This window comes from Myotis myotis, unplaced genomic scaffold, assembly GCF_014108235.1.
Source record: "Myotis myotis isolate mMyoMyo1 unplaced genomic scaffold, mMyoMyo1.p scaffold_m19_p_3, whole genome shotgun sequence".
In the NCBI taxonomy this organism is placed as follows: Eukaryota; Metazoa; Chordata; class Mammalia; order Chiroptera; family Vespertilionidae; genus Myotis; species Myotis myotis.
In genome coordinates, this window is record NW_023416335.1 from 123,494,517 (window position 1) to 123,514,587 (window position 20,071).

The 20,071-nt window shown below is 37.2% G+C and overlaps 1 protein-coding gene across 4 annotated transcripts in view; it reads right to left on the minus strand.

Annotated features, from left to right (window-relative positions):
- Positions 1-571: 571 nt before the first annotated feature.
- AKAP3 (A-kinase anchoring protein 3) overlaps positions 572-20,071 on the minus strand; it is a 30,300-nt gene continuing 10,800 nt past the window's right edge. For 3 of the 4 annotated variants that reach the window (XM_036298562.1, XM_036298561.1, XM_036298560.1), the window contains 3 exons: positions 19,818-19,913; positions 7,271-9,577; positions 572-946 (listed from right to left, as the gene is read on the minus strand). In XM_036298562.1, the coding sequence (XP_036154455.1) occupies positions 791-946; positions 7,271-9,577; positions 19,818-19,913 (2,559 nt within the window). In that variant the 3' untranslated portion in view covers positions 572-790. The remainder of the gene's footprint in view (positions 947-7,270; positions 9,578-19,817; positions 19,914-20,071) is intronic. The other variant, XM_036298563.1, reaches the window with a different exon arrangement.

A 20,071-nucleotide genomic window follows, 5' to 3' on the forward strand; every position in this document is an offset into this window, starting at 1 on the left:
CTGACTTCCTATATTTAGGGAACACTTTAAAGAAGGGGAGCTGCAAATTGTGACAGAATGGGGGATACATTTTCTTATGCTATCCATCTGATTATTTTTTCATCCCTGAGATTTCTTTACCTTATTGCCCCATTGGTGCGGGAAGCCATCCATTGTCAATACTATCATGAGAGTGCATCAAGGAACACGGAAGGCTGATGAACCTTGAGCTTTAGCAGGGTTAAAGTTATGCACCAATTATTCCATGTTGAGATAGCGATGGCTTGAAGCAATTTCCTGACCTGATAGCCTCAAAGTAAATCTTTACTGACCTTTGAGATGGTCTGTCTGCTACCTGTTTGCTGTGCTTTACTGAGGGCAAGATGTGTATCTAAAACTGAAAAGTGGATTGGCCAAAGTTTCGGTGTGCTCTTCACAAAAGGGACACCCCTGGCCCCCAAAGCCTTCTAAATTCATATTTCTTGTCTAGCATTTTCATTTGTGTGAGGCCCCTTCTTCAGATCCTGAACCCCCGCTGCAAAAGGTTGTGGCACATTGGATCCCAAGGAAACCATACACAGGAGCCCTTTAATGTAATTTTATTTTATTTTATGTCCTTGCTCGCATGGACAGGAAAATCTGCAAAATCCAGTGACTAGCATAAGATGACATGTCTTTGATGTGAGTGGGATGAAGATAATGTTAGGGCTCTGTGAGGATATAGAGAGGGGAGCTGTGGGAGTGAAAATGAAGGCAGGGGGCAAGGCTGGGCCCACTTCTGGAAAACGGGAAAGCAGTGGGTGGGTTTCCATCACAAGTTCACCATCAGCCAGTCCAGCAGCTGCAGCCGTGTAACGTTTCCCACCGCCTCATCCAGCTGTCGCTCCTTCTCATAGCGCAGCACTGACTGCAGAACCTCCCCTACACTGCGTCCTTTGTCCACAGCGGCAGCTGAAAGTTGAAGTAGCTGTGGAAAGGAAAGAAAACAGTAGTGGAGAGCAGAACATCCCAGAACAGGCCAGAAAGATTCTGCCAAGGCTAGAACAAAGAGGTCAGGTAGACTTGGAGAAACGTCAGCAGAAGGGATTCAAAGTAGATGTTGAGACTTCCTTAATTGTAAAGTTCACTGAACTGTTGTCAGAAGAAAGTTGGTTATTTCACCTTCAATTTAAAAAGATATTAACATCCATCTGTTCATGATATGGAAAATATAATTTCCTTCTAGACTAAAATCTTCCTGCTTCCAGTGGCTGTTTGGTCAATGGTATTCTTGCTAAGAATTCCAGTGTTTTTAAGTTTATGTAATATCATCAAGCAGTCCCCAACAAGGGCAGGAGAAAAATACGTTAAAGGACAATGTGGATGCTGTCCCATGCCCCACAGGCGAGAGACCCCTCAAGTGTTAGAGAAGGAATGCAGTTCAAAGATCCATTCAACCTTCACTTGTCAAAATCAGATTGCTTAAAACATCTTCATGAAGATGTTTCCCAGAGAGGTGAAGAGACTTGTCAGTGCTAGAAATTAGCAAGGGCAAAATTCATACCCAAGTCTCTGAATCAATGTTTAGTTTTCTTTCCAAGTATAAAATGAGAAAAAATATCCAAAGCAACTGTTCTAATATGAACATAGTAGATTGCCATTCATCTGGAATCATTGCAGCAACAAACTAAAGTAACCTTAATTTTTATTTTGTACATTATGCACCTGACTCTACGATGAAAAGTCAAAGAGCAAGGAAGCAGGCCAATATCAGGAGCTCTTTCAGAAGGGAAAATTTCCATGTGAGAATTAAAGTACTTACAAATACTGTTGACACAAATGGAAACACAAAAAGTCTTGGCATAAAGAATAACCAAATGGAAATTTTAGAATTAAAACAAAAAATTCAACATGAAAACTTATTGGATGGGCAGAATAAAGATAGAGGAAAATCAGTAAACTTGAAGATAGAACAATGGAAATTAGCCACACTGAAAAACATAGGATTGATTATACTTCAAAAAAGATTAAGAAAATAAACAGACCTACTGGGCCTGTAGGACAATACAAAATGTTTTACATTTATGTCATGAGAATCCTAGAAGAGGAGGAAAAGTGTGGTATAGAAAAATACTTGAATAATGGATGAAAACTTCCCTAACTTGCCACAAGACATAACAAATTTAAGCAGCTCAGTAGCCATAACCGGGTTGGCTCAGTGGATAGAGCGCCGGCCTGCGGACTGAAAGGTCCCAGGTTCGATTCCGGTCAAGGGCATGTACCTGGGTTGCGGGCACTTCCCCAGTAGGGGATGTGCAGGAGGCAGCTGATAGATATTTCTAACTATCTCTCTCCCTTCCTCTCTGTAAAAAATCAATAAAATATATTTTTAAAAAAAAGAAGCTCAGTAAACCTAAGTAAGATAAACTCAAAGAAATTCACTTTAAGACTTGTCATAATCAGATTGCTTAAAACAAAACAAAACAATAAAAAATCAAAAGCAACCATAGAGAAATGCTATATTATAAGGGGACAACAATTTGAGTGACAACAGATTTATCAAAAACCATAGACACCAGAAGGATATGACATAGTAAAGCACTAAATGAAAAGAACTTTCAAACCAGAATTCTACATCCAGTAAAAATATACTTCAGGAATAAGGAAAATTTCAGGGAGCGGGCAGGGAGAAGTCAATGGGGGAAAAGGGAGACATATGTAATACTTTCAACAATAAAGAATTTAAAAAAATTTCAGATTAAAGAAAACAGAGAATTCATTGTTAGATAATATGTTCTAGTTCTTAAGACAAAAGGATAGTGATATCAGAAGGAAACTGGGAACAGTGAGAATAAATGAAGAACAACAAATAGTAAAAATTTCAGTTTTATAAAATACTTTTATGGTTGAAAGTAAATATAACATTGTATACAAGTTTTTAAATCTACATGGAGTAAATACATGAAATAACTAAATATAGAGGAAAGTGTAAAGGGGCCTCCTCCAATGGAGAACCAACCCACTGGGTTATGCAAAGATTAGCTACAACATCAAAACACAAGCAATAAAAGGCAAAAAGTGATAAATTAGATTTTACCATTAAAACTTTTGCTCTTCAAAAGACTCCATTAAGTAAAAAAAACAACAAAAAACATACTGAGAAAATATTTGCAGATCATATATTTGATAAAGAACCTGTATCCAGAATATATAAAGAATTCTTGTAACTTTATAACAAGATGAAAACAACCCAGTCAAAATATGGACAAAAGATTTGCATAAACAGTTCAACAAAGAACATATATGAAGAGCTAATTAGCACATAAAAAGATGCTCAAATTAAATCCACTATAGATACCATCATAATAGGTATAATATATAGTGTTGATGCGAATGTGGAGAAACTAAATTGTTGGTGGGAATATAAAATGGTACAACCATTTTGAAAAACAGTTTGGCAGTTTTTAAAGACATACTTACCATAAAGTGCAGCAATTCAACTCCTTGTTGCCCAAGAGAAAAGAAAATGTATATACACAAAAAACTTGTATGTGAATGTTCATGTTAACATTAATCATGGTAGCAAAAAAGTGGAAACAATTCAAATGTGCCTTAATTAGTAAATGAATAAACAAAATGTAGTTTATCCATATAATGAAACACTATTCAGCAATACATGTTATATACAACATGGATAAAACTCAAAAACAATAAGCTAAGTGTGAATAGCCAGATGTAAAAGACTATATATTTATAGCTTCACTGTTTAAAATTTTGGAAAGGTAAATTTATGATAGAAATCCAGTTAATGGTTACCTGAGGCTGGGGATACAAACTGAGAAAAATAGCCTAGAAAATTCTGAGATAGAAAAATAAGGAGTCTTGTCCTATCAGATATTTTTAAAATTATAGAATGACAGTAATTAAAATGGTGTGCTAATTTAAATAGTATTAAAATAGTAAATAGTTAAGTAATTCAATGAAACAGAAAAGAAAGTTCAGAAAAAGAACCAAAGGTAGGTATCCATCTGGAAAAAAAATAGATTGCATTCCTACCTCATATTTTATATAAAAATAAAAATAGATCAAAGTCTTAAAATTTTTTAAAAATACTGCGCATTGGAAGAAAACATGGGAAAGTATTGTTAATATCTTGGCGTAAAGAATGTCTTCCAAAATATGACATAAAATCCAGGAAAAAATAAAAGAAAAAAGTGTCTTAGATTTGACTTTGTAAACATTTAAAAAATTCTACATGGCATAAACAAAACACCAAAAGACAAATGATTAAAAACTGTATTTAATATCACAAAGACTAATTTCCTTATACATAAAATTCCTACAGATCAATAAGAAAAGGACCAACAACCCAACAGAAAAATGGGCTGAAGGTATAAACAAACAATTCATCCACGAAAAAGGGAATTCAAATGGCTCTTAAACATTAAAAAGATATTCACCCTCATTCCTAATAAGCCAAGTACAAAGGAAGGCAACACTTGGCAAAGATCAAAAGTTTGTCACTCACTGTTGATTAAAATATGGAAAACATGCATTTTTATATTGTTTTAGTAGATATGCAAATTTGGTGCAAGCTCTATGGAAAGCAATTTGAAAATATATATCAAATATACAAACAGAAAGAAATATATATACAAACAGACATTTATGGTGATCTTGAATCCTCTTCTAAGTATTTAGCATATACAGATACATTTGAATTCTGTGCACATGGCATTGCATATAGTAGCAAAATATTGGCAACTGACATGTCCATACGTGGGAAAGTGGTTAAATACAGTACCTTCATACAGTGAAGTAATATGCAGCTATTAAAAAGAATGCAGCAGCTCTATATGTTGCCGAACAGGATATACAAGGTGTCCCCCCCAAAATGTATATACACTTTGAATAATTATTAATTTCAATGGGTTAAATCTGAAAAGAAAGAAACATCAACTGAGCTATCAGCTGTAAAGTGTGTATACATTTTTTAGGACACCTATATATATCTTATTACCATTTGAGACTTAAAATGAGATGCATACATATAAGTACTTACTTGTGTATGCACATGTATTTCTAAAAGGATAAGCAAGAAATTGATCACAATAGTTTTCTCCAGAAAGAGCAACAGGATGGGAGATAAGAATGAGAAGAAAAAAACACCTTAGTTTTCACAGTACATCCTTTTGTGCCTTTGGATTTTGAACTATGCACACATTACCTATTTAAAAAATAGATACAAATTTATTTAAAGGAAGTGGGCTCATGGACATCCCAGTGTTACTGGGTTCAAGTCAGCATAAGAATATTTGTATACATTAATTAAATCTCTTTCCCCCCAAAATTTCAAATCTATCTTTTGGGAAGTTTCTTTGATATATACTTCATCCAACTGTTCTTAAAATTATAGTGATATTCAATGAAAATTGCCTCATTAGTTGAAGTTTGGATGTCCTTTCCATTTTTTCCTTTAATAAAATAGACGACCGTCTTTATCTTTATAAATGGGAAAAGATGTTTGGGTATTGTGCTTGTGTGTGTGTACAGGGGAAGTACTACAAGGCTATTGTGCCCAATTTAGGTAAGTATGTTACAGACATTCTAATTCAAAATAATCTAAAACCAGAATGTATTTTATATACAATGGGTTGAATTAAGAGATGGCAATGGAACAAAAGCCCGTTTCACACACTGTACATATGAGAGCTATGCTTTTTGTATTTTTTCATCAGTCTATAGCTTTTTGAATATAGCCCCCTCTATAAATTGCTGTTTTACAGACTTGTAAAGCTGTAGCGACAGAGACACTTTCCATTTTGCTAAGAACTCTTAGGAATATTTGTAGGATTGGAAAACTCGAATGTACACACAAATCACCTGGTGATTTTGCTAAATTGCTACAATCAAGATTCTGATTCAGTAGGGCAGAAGTGGAGCCTGAGATTTTAAACTTCTAACAAGCTCCCAGCTGATACCAATGTTGTTGGTTCAAATAGGCCACATTTTGAGTAGCCTTCTCCAGACCAGGTATTTTCTTGTTTAGGTTTAGTGTACTGTAGCCTAATCTGGATGCTATCAAATCCTGTGTCTTCTCAGTCATCAGATAAGCCAAGTAACCCAGTTGCAAGGGTTTCTAATGCCACTTATTAAACAGACAAAGCCTATTCCTCCACATCCTCTGGTTTCTATGAGCATGAATTATTTTAATAAATAACCCCAGCCTCTTTTGCCACCCCTTACTATTTAATTGTTAACCACCATTGTTCCACTTTTATCAATTGAGACACAAGAATCAAAAGCCCTAAAATGGTGTGTGTGTCTGGTGAGGATAGTCTCTTCTTCTTAATTCCTCTACAACAGCATGAGGCGGCAACTTGCGTAAGTGTTCATGCTTTCCAGACTCAAAATCTCCCTTCAGTGAGCGGTTCCAAGGCCTTATCTTTATCAGTATAACAATGATAAGCTGATTTCCCATTTGCCTTATTCTATATATATATATATATATATATATATATATATATAGTTTTATTGATTTTAGAGAGAGGAAGGGAGAGGGAGAAATAGAAACATTGATGAAAGAGAAACATAGATTGGCTGCCTCCTACAGGCCCCCTACTGGGCATTGAGCTTGCAACTTGGGCATGTGCCCTGACCAGGAATTAAACTGTGACCTCCTGGTTCATCGGTCAATGCTCAACCATTGAGACACACTGGCCGGACCCATTTGCCTTATTCTTTAGTCTTATTTTTCCAACTGATTCAGAACTTAGGGCAAGGAGAAGAGGGATGCTATTTATCAAATCTCTTCAAATCCCCAAGATCTCCTAGACAACCAGCTAAAAGAATAATGAAAGTTTTGAAAAGCTCATCAATCTAGATCCTTCATGCCACCTGCTCTCCCCGCCCCCCCTCCCACCTTAACACATCCCTAGAGTGCTTCCCAGTAGTCCCTTCTCATTCATTGGACAATGCTGTCCTATCCAAAATTCAGCCTGAAGCTCTGACCTTAATCTGAGTCTTTTACCAAGTATCTTGGAGTTCCTCATCTATGCAATCCCACCAATATATGCAGAAAAAAGAATCAGATTTGATTTATCATATACCTCCTTCTTCCCCCTTTAAAGTGACTCTTATTGGGCAAAATATAATTTTATTTTACCCATTATTTCTGCCAAGAGGCATGATCTTCAAATTCTTACTGTCCCCATTCTTCTTGTGCCTATCTTCCCATTTAGAAATTAACAACTTAAATCCCCAATGAACCATTAATAAATATTTCCAAATTCCTCTGACTCTTCTTCCTTACCTTCTCTTGGATTCCTTCATCATCACCAGCAAAGTACAAAATAGGGACATTGAGCTCAGAGGCAGCTACCCATTGAAGTACGGCTTGGAGTTGCTTGTTCTGAACTGTATCAATTAGGTTGTGATTGCTGACAACCACTTTGGTTGATGCACACCCTTCAGGGAGCTGTCCCGATACACCTCTCAATTCATTATGGATAGCTTGATAGGCATTCTGCAAGACAGCCTCTGCTGTCCCTGTGCCCTTGACTGGTAAGCACTCATAGAAACTATCTGGGAAGGTTGAAGCTGGCCTGCTGGCATCCCCAGATTTATCATCTCCCAGCTCTGCCAAGGGAGAGTCACAGGACTTGGCAATAATGACACACAACTTCATCACTGAGTCCATCAGATGTTCTATCATCTGCCCATTCATGTGGCTGGTGACCATCTTGGCCAGCCCAGCAAGAGTACCACCAGGCTCATCACCTTCACTCACTTTGATGGGACAAGGGGGTACAGGTCTTTCACATAGGTCTTCCTTTATGGGTTGCTCTGGCACCTTGGGTTCAGAGCTATAGTCATTCTTGAAAATGGTCTCACCAAGTAAATTCCTGATAAAGTTGAAGAAAACACTCATTAGATCCTTCTTCTCTGTTTCTTCTTGGTTACCTTCCATATGTGAAGACTTAAGGTTGGTCTCAGCAGAAACTACAGGGGCCTTGTTGGTAGGAAAGTTGGTTCTACCAGCAGCTTCAAGGAAGCTCTGTGCATCCATGCTTCCTCCCTGGGCCAGGTGGTATTGAATCAGAAGTAATGCAGATACAAGCAGGTCCTTGGCCCAGGAGTCTGAATCACACATAAAATTCTCAGGGTTCTCTAGGTGATGCACAGGGGGGATGAAATTGCAAGTATCCAGAGGATATTCCAGCGGAAAGTCTGGGGGAGGGTCATACTGGTTGCTGGGAGTTGTTGCACACTGAAAATCTGGAGATTTTCCTTCTTTATTCTGAGTTTTATGCCATAAACTCAGGCCCTCTTTGATAATGTGTTCACCCAAAGTTTCAACACAAGTCTTCTCTGGTTTGCATGGAGGAGAGTACACTCTTTCCTTCAATTTACCTTCAGATTTCATTGTTGCAAAATTTACCTTTTGGTTTTTAGGACCACCCATTCCTTTCATGGAGACCACGGAATAACTCTCAGACTTGTCCTTGGTTTTCCTGATATTCTCAGGAGGTTTCTTGGCAAACATCACACTGTATAGCTTCCACAGCATAGCATCCATAATATCTGAGGCCTTTTGGCTTCCATGAAAGAAGAGACTTCTTTTCACAGCCGAGACAAAGTCTGTATCAGTCATGAGGGTCCCTGTGACATTGTGGAGGTTCTTCATGAGGGAGTCAATGAGATCTGAGACTACCTCTTTTGCATGCCCAAGTAGTACCTTCTTCAGCAGAATGGTGGCAATGGTTGTGTCCTTCACTTGGATTTTCAGAGTCTTCATTATGGAGACCATCATATCAGACACCACACTGTTAGCATAGGTCATGATCTTTTGACTAACAGAAGTTGTAAAATCATCAGGCCTTTCTTGCCCTTTGAACATCTTTCTCTCCCCAGGTAAGGACCTTGCACCCTCTTTGGAATCACCTGCATTATGAGATTCAAACACTTCTTTATAGAAGAAAGACTTCTTAGAACTAGGCTTGCCATCTGGACCCTTGCATTCATTGATCTTCAAAGTGGTCTTGTATCTCAAATTTGAGGGACTCTGCAATGATCCTAAGACTCTGTCACCAGAGCCAGGAACCTTATCTGAGGTAGTATTCTTAGAATATTCAGACACAGTCTCATTCACCAGCTCTGATGCCACCTTACTCAGGCTTTTGGTAGGGGGGGGTTCATCCCCCATGTACACTGACTGATGAACACATGTGTTCTCAGAGCCATCGATCTTTTCATTGATCTCCTTGCGGGCCATGGCTATGACTAAATTTGTGAGGCGGTTAGCATAGAAGGAAACTTCATCCACTGTACTCCCATTATCATCTTGGGCACTGGACCCTGGGAGAGGGTTTTCTTTGTGAGTCATCTCAAAATGAAATCTCCCTGTATTGTCCTTGTTGGTGGTATTGTAGTAGTCCACAGTGAAACCCTTCTGTGGGTCTTCTGAGTTGGTCATTTCCCCATCAGGTGATGATTCTCCAGGCTTGAACCTAACACTTTGGAACCCTGCTGTAGTTTTTTCCAGGTCTTTGCGGAGCCAGCTGAGCACTCTGACAGGATCAGTTGAGGCTTCCTTAAAAACAGACAAGTATTCATCCGACTACAACAAAGTAAACATAGGGGATATTCAGGACAACTCAAAGATCAGTTACAAAAACGGTCACTTTGCTCAAGCCTGAACTCCTCTTCATCACAATAGAAGTAACCAATGTTTATTAAGTGCTTACTATTTATCAGGCACTGTTCCAACTATTTTGACTATTATCTCATTTAATATTACTCTCATATAAACTTAAATGTTAGCTCTCTTATTATTCATAGTTTACAGAGGAGGAAATTGAAAAACTGAGAGATTTAGCTACTCACCTGAGGTTAATCATTGATGGAACAAGAATTCCCACGCTGGCCGTCTGACTCCAGAGCCCATGCTCTCAGCCACTGCACTATATTGCATCTAACAACATGTATCCTTAAGATCTGACAGTTATCACATTCACAGCTGAATTAGCATTTGAACTAAATCAGATTTTTCTTGTATTAATGTTAATCGCTATTTCCTATGGTTAATCTGTTTTTATTTAGGTCTCTTATTACAAAATATAGTTTTCAAAAAATTATAAAATTCAAGGATAATTGTGCATAGTTAATCACTTTGCCAGGCTACACAAGCACAATCTGGATATGCTAAATGACTTCCAAAGGACTATTTAATATCACTTTAAGTTAAAAATCTGATTTATAATTGAGGAGTTAATAGCTGTGGACAATTTATTAGTTTTAAGGGAATACAGATTCTTTGGTGGACACTAGCTGTGATAAGCACATGCACATACTTATATGTTTATATTCTGTAATATATAATCTGCATTTGAACACAAGCTAAAATAAGAATGTATGTAAAATTATCCTATTCACTATCAAATGTAAAGGATCATTGTAATTATTGGAGTTATAGCTCCTGGAATAACAAGTATTGCCCATCTCTAAAGATTAATTTGGTACTTTAATTACCAAGTGTCATATAGTTACTAACTACTATTTGTTAAATACTATGTTTGCCACGCATTGTGCTAAGTGCTTTACACACATTATTTAATTTAATCCTCATACACAGCCTGTAAGGTTGATATCACTCATCCAATTTCACAGGTAGGAAAACTGAGTCATAGAAAAGTCAAATAAATTCACTAGCATCTCACAGCTACTACATGATAAGGGTTAGTATTCAAATCCAGTTCCTACTCTAAAATTGGTGCTCTAACCGCAGCTGTATTTTGATGACTTGGAAAGAAGAGGAAAGTAGTTGTACAGTCCTCTGAAGGGCTGGTTTAAGCTGCCTGTTGGCCACAGTGCTTGGTTCAAAGTCTTCCTAGTTGATTATCCTTATATTAACAATGGGCACTGTAGGGAAATTTTGTGCTTCAGTGGAAAACTATGCATAATTTATAGCATATCCTTCCACATTTTCTGATTCTAATTCTCTTGGAGCTATTTTACAATTCTGTAAAGTGTAGACAACTGATAGCAATGAGATATAATTGTTGTTTATACACACAGTAATTTTGGCCAGGGAAGGATACATTGTATAAAAGGTGCTTCCATTTGCACATTCACTTCAATATTCCTAATCTATAAATATGTCTTTTTTTCTTAGATTATATTTTGAACCACACCAGCTCTTTGTTAATAAGTTAAATAAAATATTTAACATGAGTTTATTTTTATATATTTCTGAGTCATTATTTCACCTTTCTCTGAAAATGACCTTTTAACAGTTTTGGAAATCTTTGCCAAGATGTCTGACATGCTCACCTAACAGACATAAATGTCATCATGAGAGTAGTGTACCAGGTGCTTCCTGGTCCTCAGAGATAAATGCCAAGTGGAAATGGAACTATGCAGGTATTCTGTTTTTCTAGTTTTAAGTTTCTTCTCCACTAATTTTGCTTTTGATTTTCACTTTGGTTAAATAGTAGCAGTAATGATTAAGAAACTGGTTTTATTGTCTCGCTACTTGGTGATTCTTTAATGAATTATGGTTTATAGAGCTCTATTCTCTGTTGGGTAAGACACAACAGAAAATCTGTTTTGCTAGCATTTATTGCCTGTCTTAAAATCAATAATTTTGTGCCATTTGGAAGGAGAGGAGCCCTTTGATTTCTGGACAGGTAAGTTTTGTGTTTCTGTTTTTACTTTTGACATATAGCTTAAAGTTTATTATTCTTAATTGAGATATAATTGACATATAAATTAGAATAGTTTCAGGTGTTCAACATAATGATTCAATATTTATATATATTGCAAAATGATCACTAATAAATCTAGTAACATCTATCACCACACATAGTTCAAATTATTTTTTCTTATGATGAGAAATTTTAAGACCTATTCTGTTAGTGAGCTTCAAATATGCAATGCAATATTATTTATTATAGTCACCATGCTGTACATTCTATCCCAGGACTTCCTTATTTTATAAATGGAAATTTGTATCTTTTAACTACCTTCACCCATTTTGTACCCCCAACTCCACCCCTCACAACCATGAACTGGTTTTGTAACTATGAGTTCTTTCTTTTTTTCCTTTAGATTCTACATATAATAAGGTCATATGGTATTTGTCTTTCCCTCTCCGAGTTACTTCTCTTAGCATAATGCCCTCAAAGTTCATCCATACTGTTGCAAATGGCAAAATTTCTTTCTTTTTTATGGGTGAATAATATCTCATTTTTTTTATCCTTTCATCCACTGATGGACACTTAGGCTGCTTCCATGTTTTGTCTACTGTAAATAATGCTGCAAAAAACATAGGGATGCAAATATCTCTTCCAGATACTGGTTTTGTTTTCTTCAGATCCCACTCAGACGTGGGATTGCTGTTCATATGGTAATTGTTATTTTAAGTATTTTTTCATGATTGATTAAATGAGATTAAATAAGATAATATGCACAAAATAACTTGTACACTTAATGTGGTGTCTATAAAATAGCTAATACCACTTAAACATTTCAAATAAAAATTAGACCTCAAAAGAGTTAAGAGAAGAGAGAAGCCAATAAACTTGATCTTTAGGGCAATGCAGTAAGACACAGTTAACTAGCTATAGAAGCACTGGGGGATGAAACCTGACTTTTTGCATGTATGGGAAAGTAGTACTCTGGGTGGAAAGAGAAGTTCTGAAAGACAATATGGCTAGGGATGTGTTTATGATTCATTCCTGTCAGACCAGGTGGGAAGTGTGGGGAAACTACTGAGCTCCTGTAACAAATCTTTTAAAAATTATTTTTCATAACCAAAGGTCAATAACAGGTGGGAACTTCCTAATGAACAGAATTTACCTTTACAATGAAGATTTAGGGGGGGAAAGCTGCCCTTATGCATGCCTGAGAAAGTGACAGAGAAAAGGTGGTGGAGTCAGAGCAAAGACAGCATTCAAAAGATGGAAAATCAGGTTTCAAAGTAGATGCTAACCACCAAGAGGACCAACCTGATGGCCTGCTACTGCCGAGGTGATTTAAGGGAGACAAATGATGTGTAACACTAACTACCTGTATAATGCAACATGTATATCATGTCTGTGTACAACACACTATAGACACTGTAAAACATACAAAGGTGAAAGAAATATGCAATCTATTGTAGAGACAAAACATGAACATAAATATTATTAAATACTATGTGATTAGTGCTATAAAATAATTAAAAGAGATATATTTAATTTGAGAAGAGGGACAGATAATTTTGGCTGGGTAACTAAAAATGAAGTGACATTTGAGATGAACTTTTAAGCATTTTGATAGTGAGATACTTAGGCTGGCAACAAAATGACAGGCAAAATCTATTATTTGGGGTAATGCTAGTTTTAAATCAACTCAGTGGTGTGACAAAATAGAGTCTTGATCACTTTGCTTAGAGAGGGCATTCAAAGAGCAGCTGTCTTTGCAGTGACTCAGGGACCCAGGTTCTGCTTTTCATGGTTTCACCCTCTCTTTGGCCTCAGAACCTTTTCTTCAAGCCTGTGTATGAGGAACAACAGAGACAGTAAAGGTCTGGATAGGAGGCTTTTGTGGTCCAGGCCTAGAAGTGACAAATATCACTTCTACCCATGATCCATTTGTCATTGTCTTTTGAAAGTTTGATTATAATGTGTTTCAATGCAGGTCTCTTCGAGTTCATCTTGAAGTTCATTGAATTTCATGGATGTTTAGTTTCATCAGATTTGGGAAGTTTCCAGCTATTATTTCTTCAAATATTCTCTCTGCCCCTTTCTCTTTCTTTTCTCCTACTGGGACTCCCACAGTGTATATGCTTGTTTGCATGATGGTATCCCACAGGACCCTTTGGCTCTGTTCACTTGTCTTCAATCTTTTCCCTTTCTGTTCCTTAGACTCAATACTTTCCACTTTCCTATCTTAAAGTTTGCTGATTCTTTCTTATGCCTGCTCAAATCTGCCTTTAAATCTACTAGTGAATTTTGCATTTCCATTATTATGCTTTTCACCTCCAGAATTTCTTTTAGGTTATCTGTAGATTTTATTTCTTTATTGATACTTCTTGTTTGTTCAGATACTGTTTTCTTGACTTTCTTCAAATCTTTTCTTTGGTTCTTTGAGTATCTTTAAGACAGTTGGTTATAGTGTTGTCCAGTAGATCTAACATCAGGGCTTTTTCAGAGACAGAGCTTGTTGATTTTTTTTTCCTTTGAATGGACCATACTTTCCTGTTTCTTTGTATGTCTTGTGATATTTTGTTGAAAACTGGACACATGAATCTAATGGCTGGCTGATGCTATAAGCTATCTATTAGGTTTGTATCACTGTGTCTGTCATTCATAAAAGCATTAAGTGTAAGTAGTAATGTTTTCCTATCTCCACATTGTATTAATAAGTTAATTATAAAGTCTATTAAATTAAAATACCTCTATTCTGATTGGATAAAGTATTATTATAGACCCTGACTCAGAAATATTTTAGGAACCTAAGTTTACATAAATTGGGTAAATCTTTAAAAGTTAGGTAAGTTAGGTAAGTCTAACTTAGGCAAGCAAGATTAGTTTAATAATTTTAGTAGAATAAAAATAGTTATGTCTTTTCTGATTTATCAGTGTTAAGAATAATACTAGTGTTCATTTTTATTTCACTTTGATATGATCTTCATAAATTTGTACATTACACAGATCCAATAAGTTAGTATTACTTCTACTTAATGTTTAAGATGATGAAAAATATAAATTTGTATTTAATCCAGTTGAATAATTATTCTGACAAACTTTATTTCAATTTATGTTTTATAATATGTCAACTTGATTATAAATTTCCAACTTTTTTTTTTACATTTTTATTGGAAGGGAGAGGGAGAGAGAGGTAGGTAGACTCATCAATGATAGAGAGAATCATTGATTGGCTGCCTCCTGTACACCCCCTACTAGGGATTGACCCTGCTACCTGGGCATGTGTCCTTGACTAGAATCAAACCCGGGACCCTTCAGTCCATAGGTCCATGCTCTATCCACTGAGCCAAACCAGCCAGGGCATTTCCAACATTTTTATGTAACTTAAAACACTGGACTGGTATTAAATTGAGTTAGTTAATGGATATTCATGGGTTACTTAGATTATACCTAAGTAAAATAGAAAAGGAAATATTGATAACTAAGCATAGCTTATATGATTTTGCTTCTTATTTTTTATTGCTATAGAAAGTATATGACTTTGGATCTGTTAATGAATGTGTTCATTTTTGCCATATAGGTTGTAAAAGGAATGTGCGTGGCTGTAAAAATTGTCTTATGTATCATGAGCTCTACTAGTCTGTACATTAGCTGGTGTGTAATAGTTCACAATTATATACCTCTCCCTCCATAGTTTTCCTTTTGAAATAGAAAGGAAGAAAATACTTTGAAAAAAGTTATAATTAACAGAAATGGTTGAGATTATATTTAGGAACATAATGTCAAAGAAATCCAATGGCATACATGCTTGTTCTTCTAGGAACTGCAGGTAAAACCTGGTAGGGTTTCTTAGTCTTGAATTTCTAGTCACAGAATAACAAATAATAAAGGCCTTTACAAGTCCAATCTAAGATTCCTTATGAAAACTTCCAGCAAAGCAAACTATCTGGTTGCTGTACCTATATAAATAATCAGGCCAATTCTGATCAGACTATCCTGATTTTGTGATCAAAGTTACTCTGAGAATTTTTATTAAACTGAAGGCAACTGTAGGGAAAAAAACTTGTACTTCAATATAAAACCATGTATTGTCCCTAGTCCATAGTCTATAGACTAAGCATTGTTTACATCTTTCTACATAATCTGTTTTGACTCTATGGAAGCTATTTTACATGTCTGTAAACTAGATAATGATAGCAATGCAAAATAATTCTTTAGTCCATAGACATGTAAATTCTGCCCAGTGGAAGTTCAGCTGACTTCCCTTTCCCACTGTGGAAGAAGCCAGTTTTACCTCTATTTGTGCATTTATTTCAATATTCCTGACCTATAAATGTATATATATATATTTTGTTCTTCTTGAAGTGGTTATAACACTTCATCAGTCTCTTCATTAAAGAGTTAAATAAAATCTTTAACATGCATTCATTTTCATATCTGATTGGGAATCTTGATTTCACCCTTTATTGAAAATTATCCCTTAATAGTGACTACTTATTTACAGATAGGCACACTATCTGCAAATAGGCGTGTTTCCATAATTGAGCTAACATGTAAAGGTAAGTCTGGTTAATGCAGATGTGGGATTTATTCTTTTATCCTTTTCAGTTCTTTCACAGAACATTAAAAAAATAGCAACAAACCTACAGCATAGCATAGAACTTCATGATAGAGTATAGAGTTGTGTTAGCATGCTGTGTTTTTAGGTTTTGTTTGTTTGTGAGAGAGAGAAAGACAGGGGAAAGGAGGGAAATATCAATTGGCCACGCCCCCACCGGAGATTGAACCAGCAACCTAGATATATGCCCTGACTGGAACTTGCAATCTTTCGGTGCCTGGGAGGACTCTCCACCCAACTCAGCTACACTGGCCAAGGCTTGCTGTGTTTATAGGTTTTTATTATCTATGTTTTTTAAAACTAAAATGTGTGTACCCTATGTCCATTATTCCACTTGTACTGGTTATAACACTTCATCAATTTCCTCATTAAAGAGTTAAATAAATAGAAGAATTTTGCAAAAGTCCTTGATGAAGCCATAGTGACTGACTGAAAGGCCAATCACATTTCTTTTTATATCAGTGCAATGTACAACTAAATACCCATCTCTTTTAGGGGAGGTGGATATCAAATTATTTCTGAATCGCCGAGACCGGTTTGGCTCAGTGGATAGAGCGTCGGCCTGTGGACTGAAGGGTCCCAGGTTCGATTCCGGTCGGGGGCATGTACCTGGGTTGCAGGCATATCCCCAGTGGGGGATGTGCAGGAGGCAGCTGGTCGATGTTTCTCTCTCATCGATGTTTCTAACTCTCTATCTCTCTCTCCCTTCCTCTCTGTAAAAAATCAATAAAATATATTTAAAAAAAAAATTATTTCTGAATCTTTCTGAATCAAAGCTAGGGAAAAATTTCATGTCTTCACAAAGAATATGAAAAGGGTCAAGGGGTTTAATTTTCTCTCCTTGGCATCTTTTGCTTTAAGAGCTTAGTTATATTTTTTTCAAAACTCACCTGAGGACATGTTTTTATAGATTTTTAGAAAGAAAGGAAGGGGGAGGGAAAGAGAGACAGAGAGAAACAACATTCAGTTGCCTCCCATATGCGCCTCGACCGGGATAGAGCCCACAGTCTAGATATGTGCCCACAACTTTTCAGTGTATGGAACAATACTCCAATCAGCTGAGCCACTAGGCCAGAACAGGAGCTTAGTTTTAAGTCAACACACTATAAACTTCCATTCTATTCTTCTTCATCTCTAGCTCAGTTAAGCATATTTTATAAAGGTTTCCCTGGCTACCTCCCACTTTGAAATTATCAAATTTCTGATAATTTCAGAAATTTCTGTTCTTTAAACAGCTATAGCAATTACTATCCAGAAAATCCATTTGGCAAATAATCATAGATTTCTTATCATTAGTATCTGCCAGTTATTTAGAGCTTTTAAATTATATTTATATTTTCATATTTATTTTTTATTTTCCCAAATTAATGATGTCTATGAAAACTGAAATAGTTTTGTTCTTTTTTGCATTCCCCAGAATGCTTCTCAGTGAAAAATGAAGAAATTTCTATTAATTTGTTTAATATTAAAACTCATCTGTTTTGTTTTTCTAAATGAAAGGACAGAGGTAAATAAAAGATCTGATAGAAGCAGATTTGGTTGGCACTTACTCTATAGTAACTGGATATTTATTATCTATACTAGTGGCCTGGTGCATGAAATTCATGCACGGCGGGGAAGGGGGGGGGGTCCCTCAGCCCAGCCTGCACCCTCACCAATTGGTGACCCCTTGGGGAATGTCCAGCTGCCGATTTAGGCTCAATCCCACAGGAATAGGACCTAAACTGGCAGTTGGACATCCCTCTTGCAATTTGGAACTGCTGGCTCCTAACTGCTCACCTGCCTGCCTGCCTGCCGGCCTGATTGCCCCTAACTGCCCTCCCCTGCAGGCCTGATATCACCCCCAATGGCCCTCCCCTGTTGGCCTGATCACTCCTAACTGCCTCTGCCTCAGCCCCCACCACCATGGCTTTGTCCAGAAGGAAGTTGGATGTCCAGAAGATGGCCAGTAAACCCAGTCCAATTAGCATATTACCCTTTTATTAGTATAGATAGATTATATATTAGGATAGGATTGCTTAAATGGGGTGGAAAAGCCTTCTTCAGCAGGAGGAGTTGCTCTTGGCAGACAAAAATATATAATCCCTATATCTAGACTGATAGCCAGCCATATACACTATACTGCAAACCAGTCATTAAAAAATCGAGCCACTTTTTTACACCTTACACCAAACAGCTGTTTGTTGCCCTTAAAACCCCTCCTCAACCCCCACCTTAGGTTCTGCCTTCGCAGTTCACCCAGATTAGGTTCTGATTGGTTGGTTTCTATGCCAGTCAGTGTCAAAAGCTCCACCTCCTAGGCAGCCATTGGCTCCTCGCAGCTCACCCATATTTGGTTCTAATTGGTTGGTTTCTATGCCAGTCAGCATCTCCGGGCCTATCTCCAGGCCTGATCAGAGAGGCAGGGCTGATCAACAGCCCTCACAGCTGCTGGCAAGGCCCGGAGAGAGAGAGGCAAGGGCTGATCAACAGCTGCTATGGAGGCTGTGAATCAGACCCTGCTTCTGTTTCCAGGCCTCTATCTGGGCCTGATCCGCAGCCCCCTTGGCAATCAGTGCTAGGTCGCCACACCCACAGCGGTGCAGTCAGTGCTGGGTCACCAGGGTTACCCAGCACTGACTGCAGGACTGAATTCTGCAGTGCAGACCCAGCGCTGACAGCAGGACTGACTTTGGCAGCGCCGACCCAGCACTGACTGCCATGGGGGCTGTGGATCAGACCCTGCTTCTCTCTCCGGGCCTGATCTGCAGCCCCTTCGGCAGTCAGTGCTGGGTCTGACTTTCAGTGTTCAGTTGTTCGTTCAGTCATTTTGGATGTTTCAGACCCTGGTTCTTTATATATATAGATGTCTTAATGTCTTTTATAGATATGTAAATGTTTTATCTCTTAGACAGGCTGTGTGATCCCATGACAATCACACTTTCTCCAAAGAGATCTTAAGCAGCCTTGATTGAGAAAGAGGAGTTTTTGTGAATTTTTCCCTGTCTTCCTTGTTCACTCTCTCAGCCTAGGGATAGTTGTTTTTTGCATTTGCTACTGCTAGAACTCGAGAGTCCTCTTTTACAGCGTTAGTAGTTAACTTGGTTAACTATCTCTAATAAACAGTATTTTAACATGAAATTACTGGTGTGGTTTCCATCTTCTGACTCGACCCTGACTTACAGTGCCTGATATTAAGTAAGTATTTAATAAATGTTTGTTGAATGATGAAGGCAGAATGACAATATTACTTAGATGAGAGTTTATAGTTCTGACCATTTTGAGGCAGCCTATATTTCAGAAAATACTTTCTATGAACAAAATTTTACAGCTGTAATGTATATTTTCATTAAATATAGCATATTTCTCCTACTAAATATCATATTATAGGAATGTTTCCCAAAAATTATAGATGGAAATTTTTTGTTCTAAACAAGTTCATTTTTCCCCAAGAAATCAGTATTCAAAAACAAGAGGTGGATGGTGGTGGTGGAGAGAATAGGGCTACTCTTAATGGCACTCCACATACCCTGAACCCAGTATGTGTCTGGTAAGGAGGTTTGACAACTTACCATTTTCCAGTCCTGGGGTTGGCTATCCCCAGGTGAATAGACATCAACTTTGCACACCCCATTTTGGCTTTGTAACCAGTCAACCCTCTCAGACATCTGGAAGTAGAAAAAAAAAAGGGGGTATCAGAAGGGTAAGTGATATGAAAGTAGGGAGAAATAAGGTAAATAGCTGAGGTGTGGAAAACAGGAGCAATGCTTTCAATAGTGACCTGTGCCAAGAGCTACTTCAAACTCACCTACCTCTGGGTAACTTC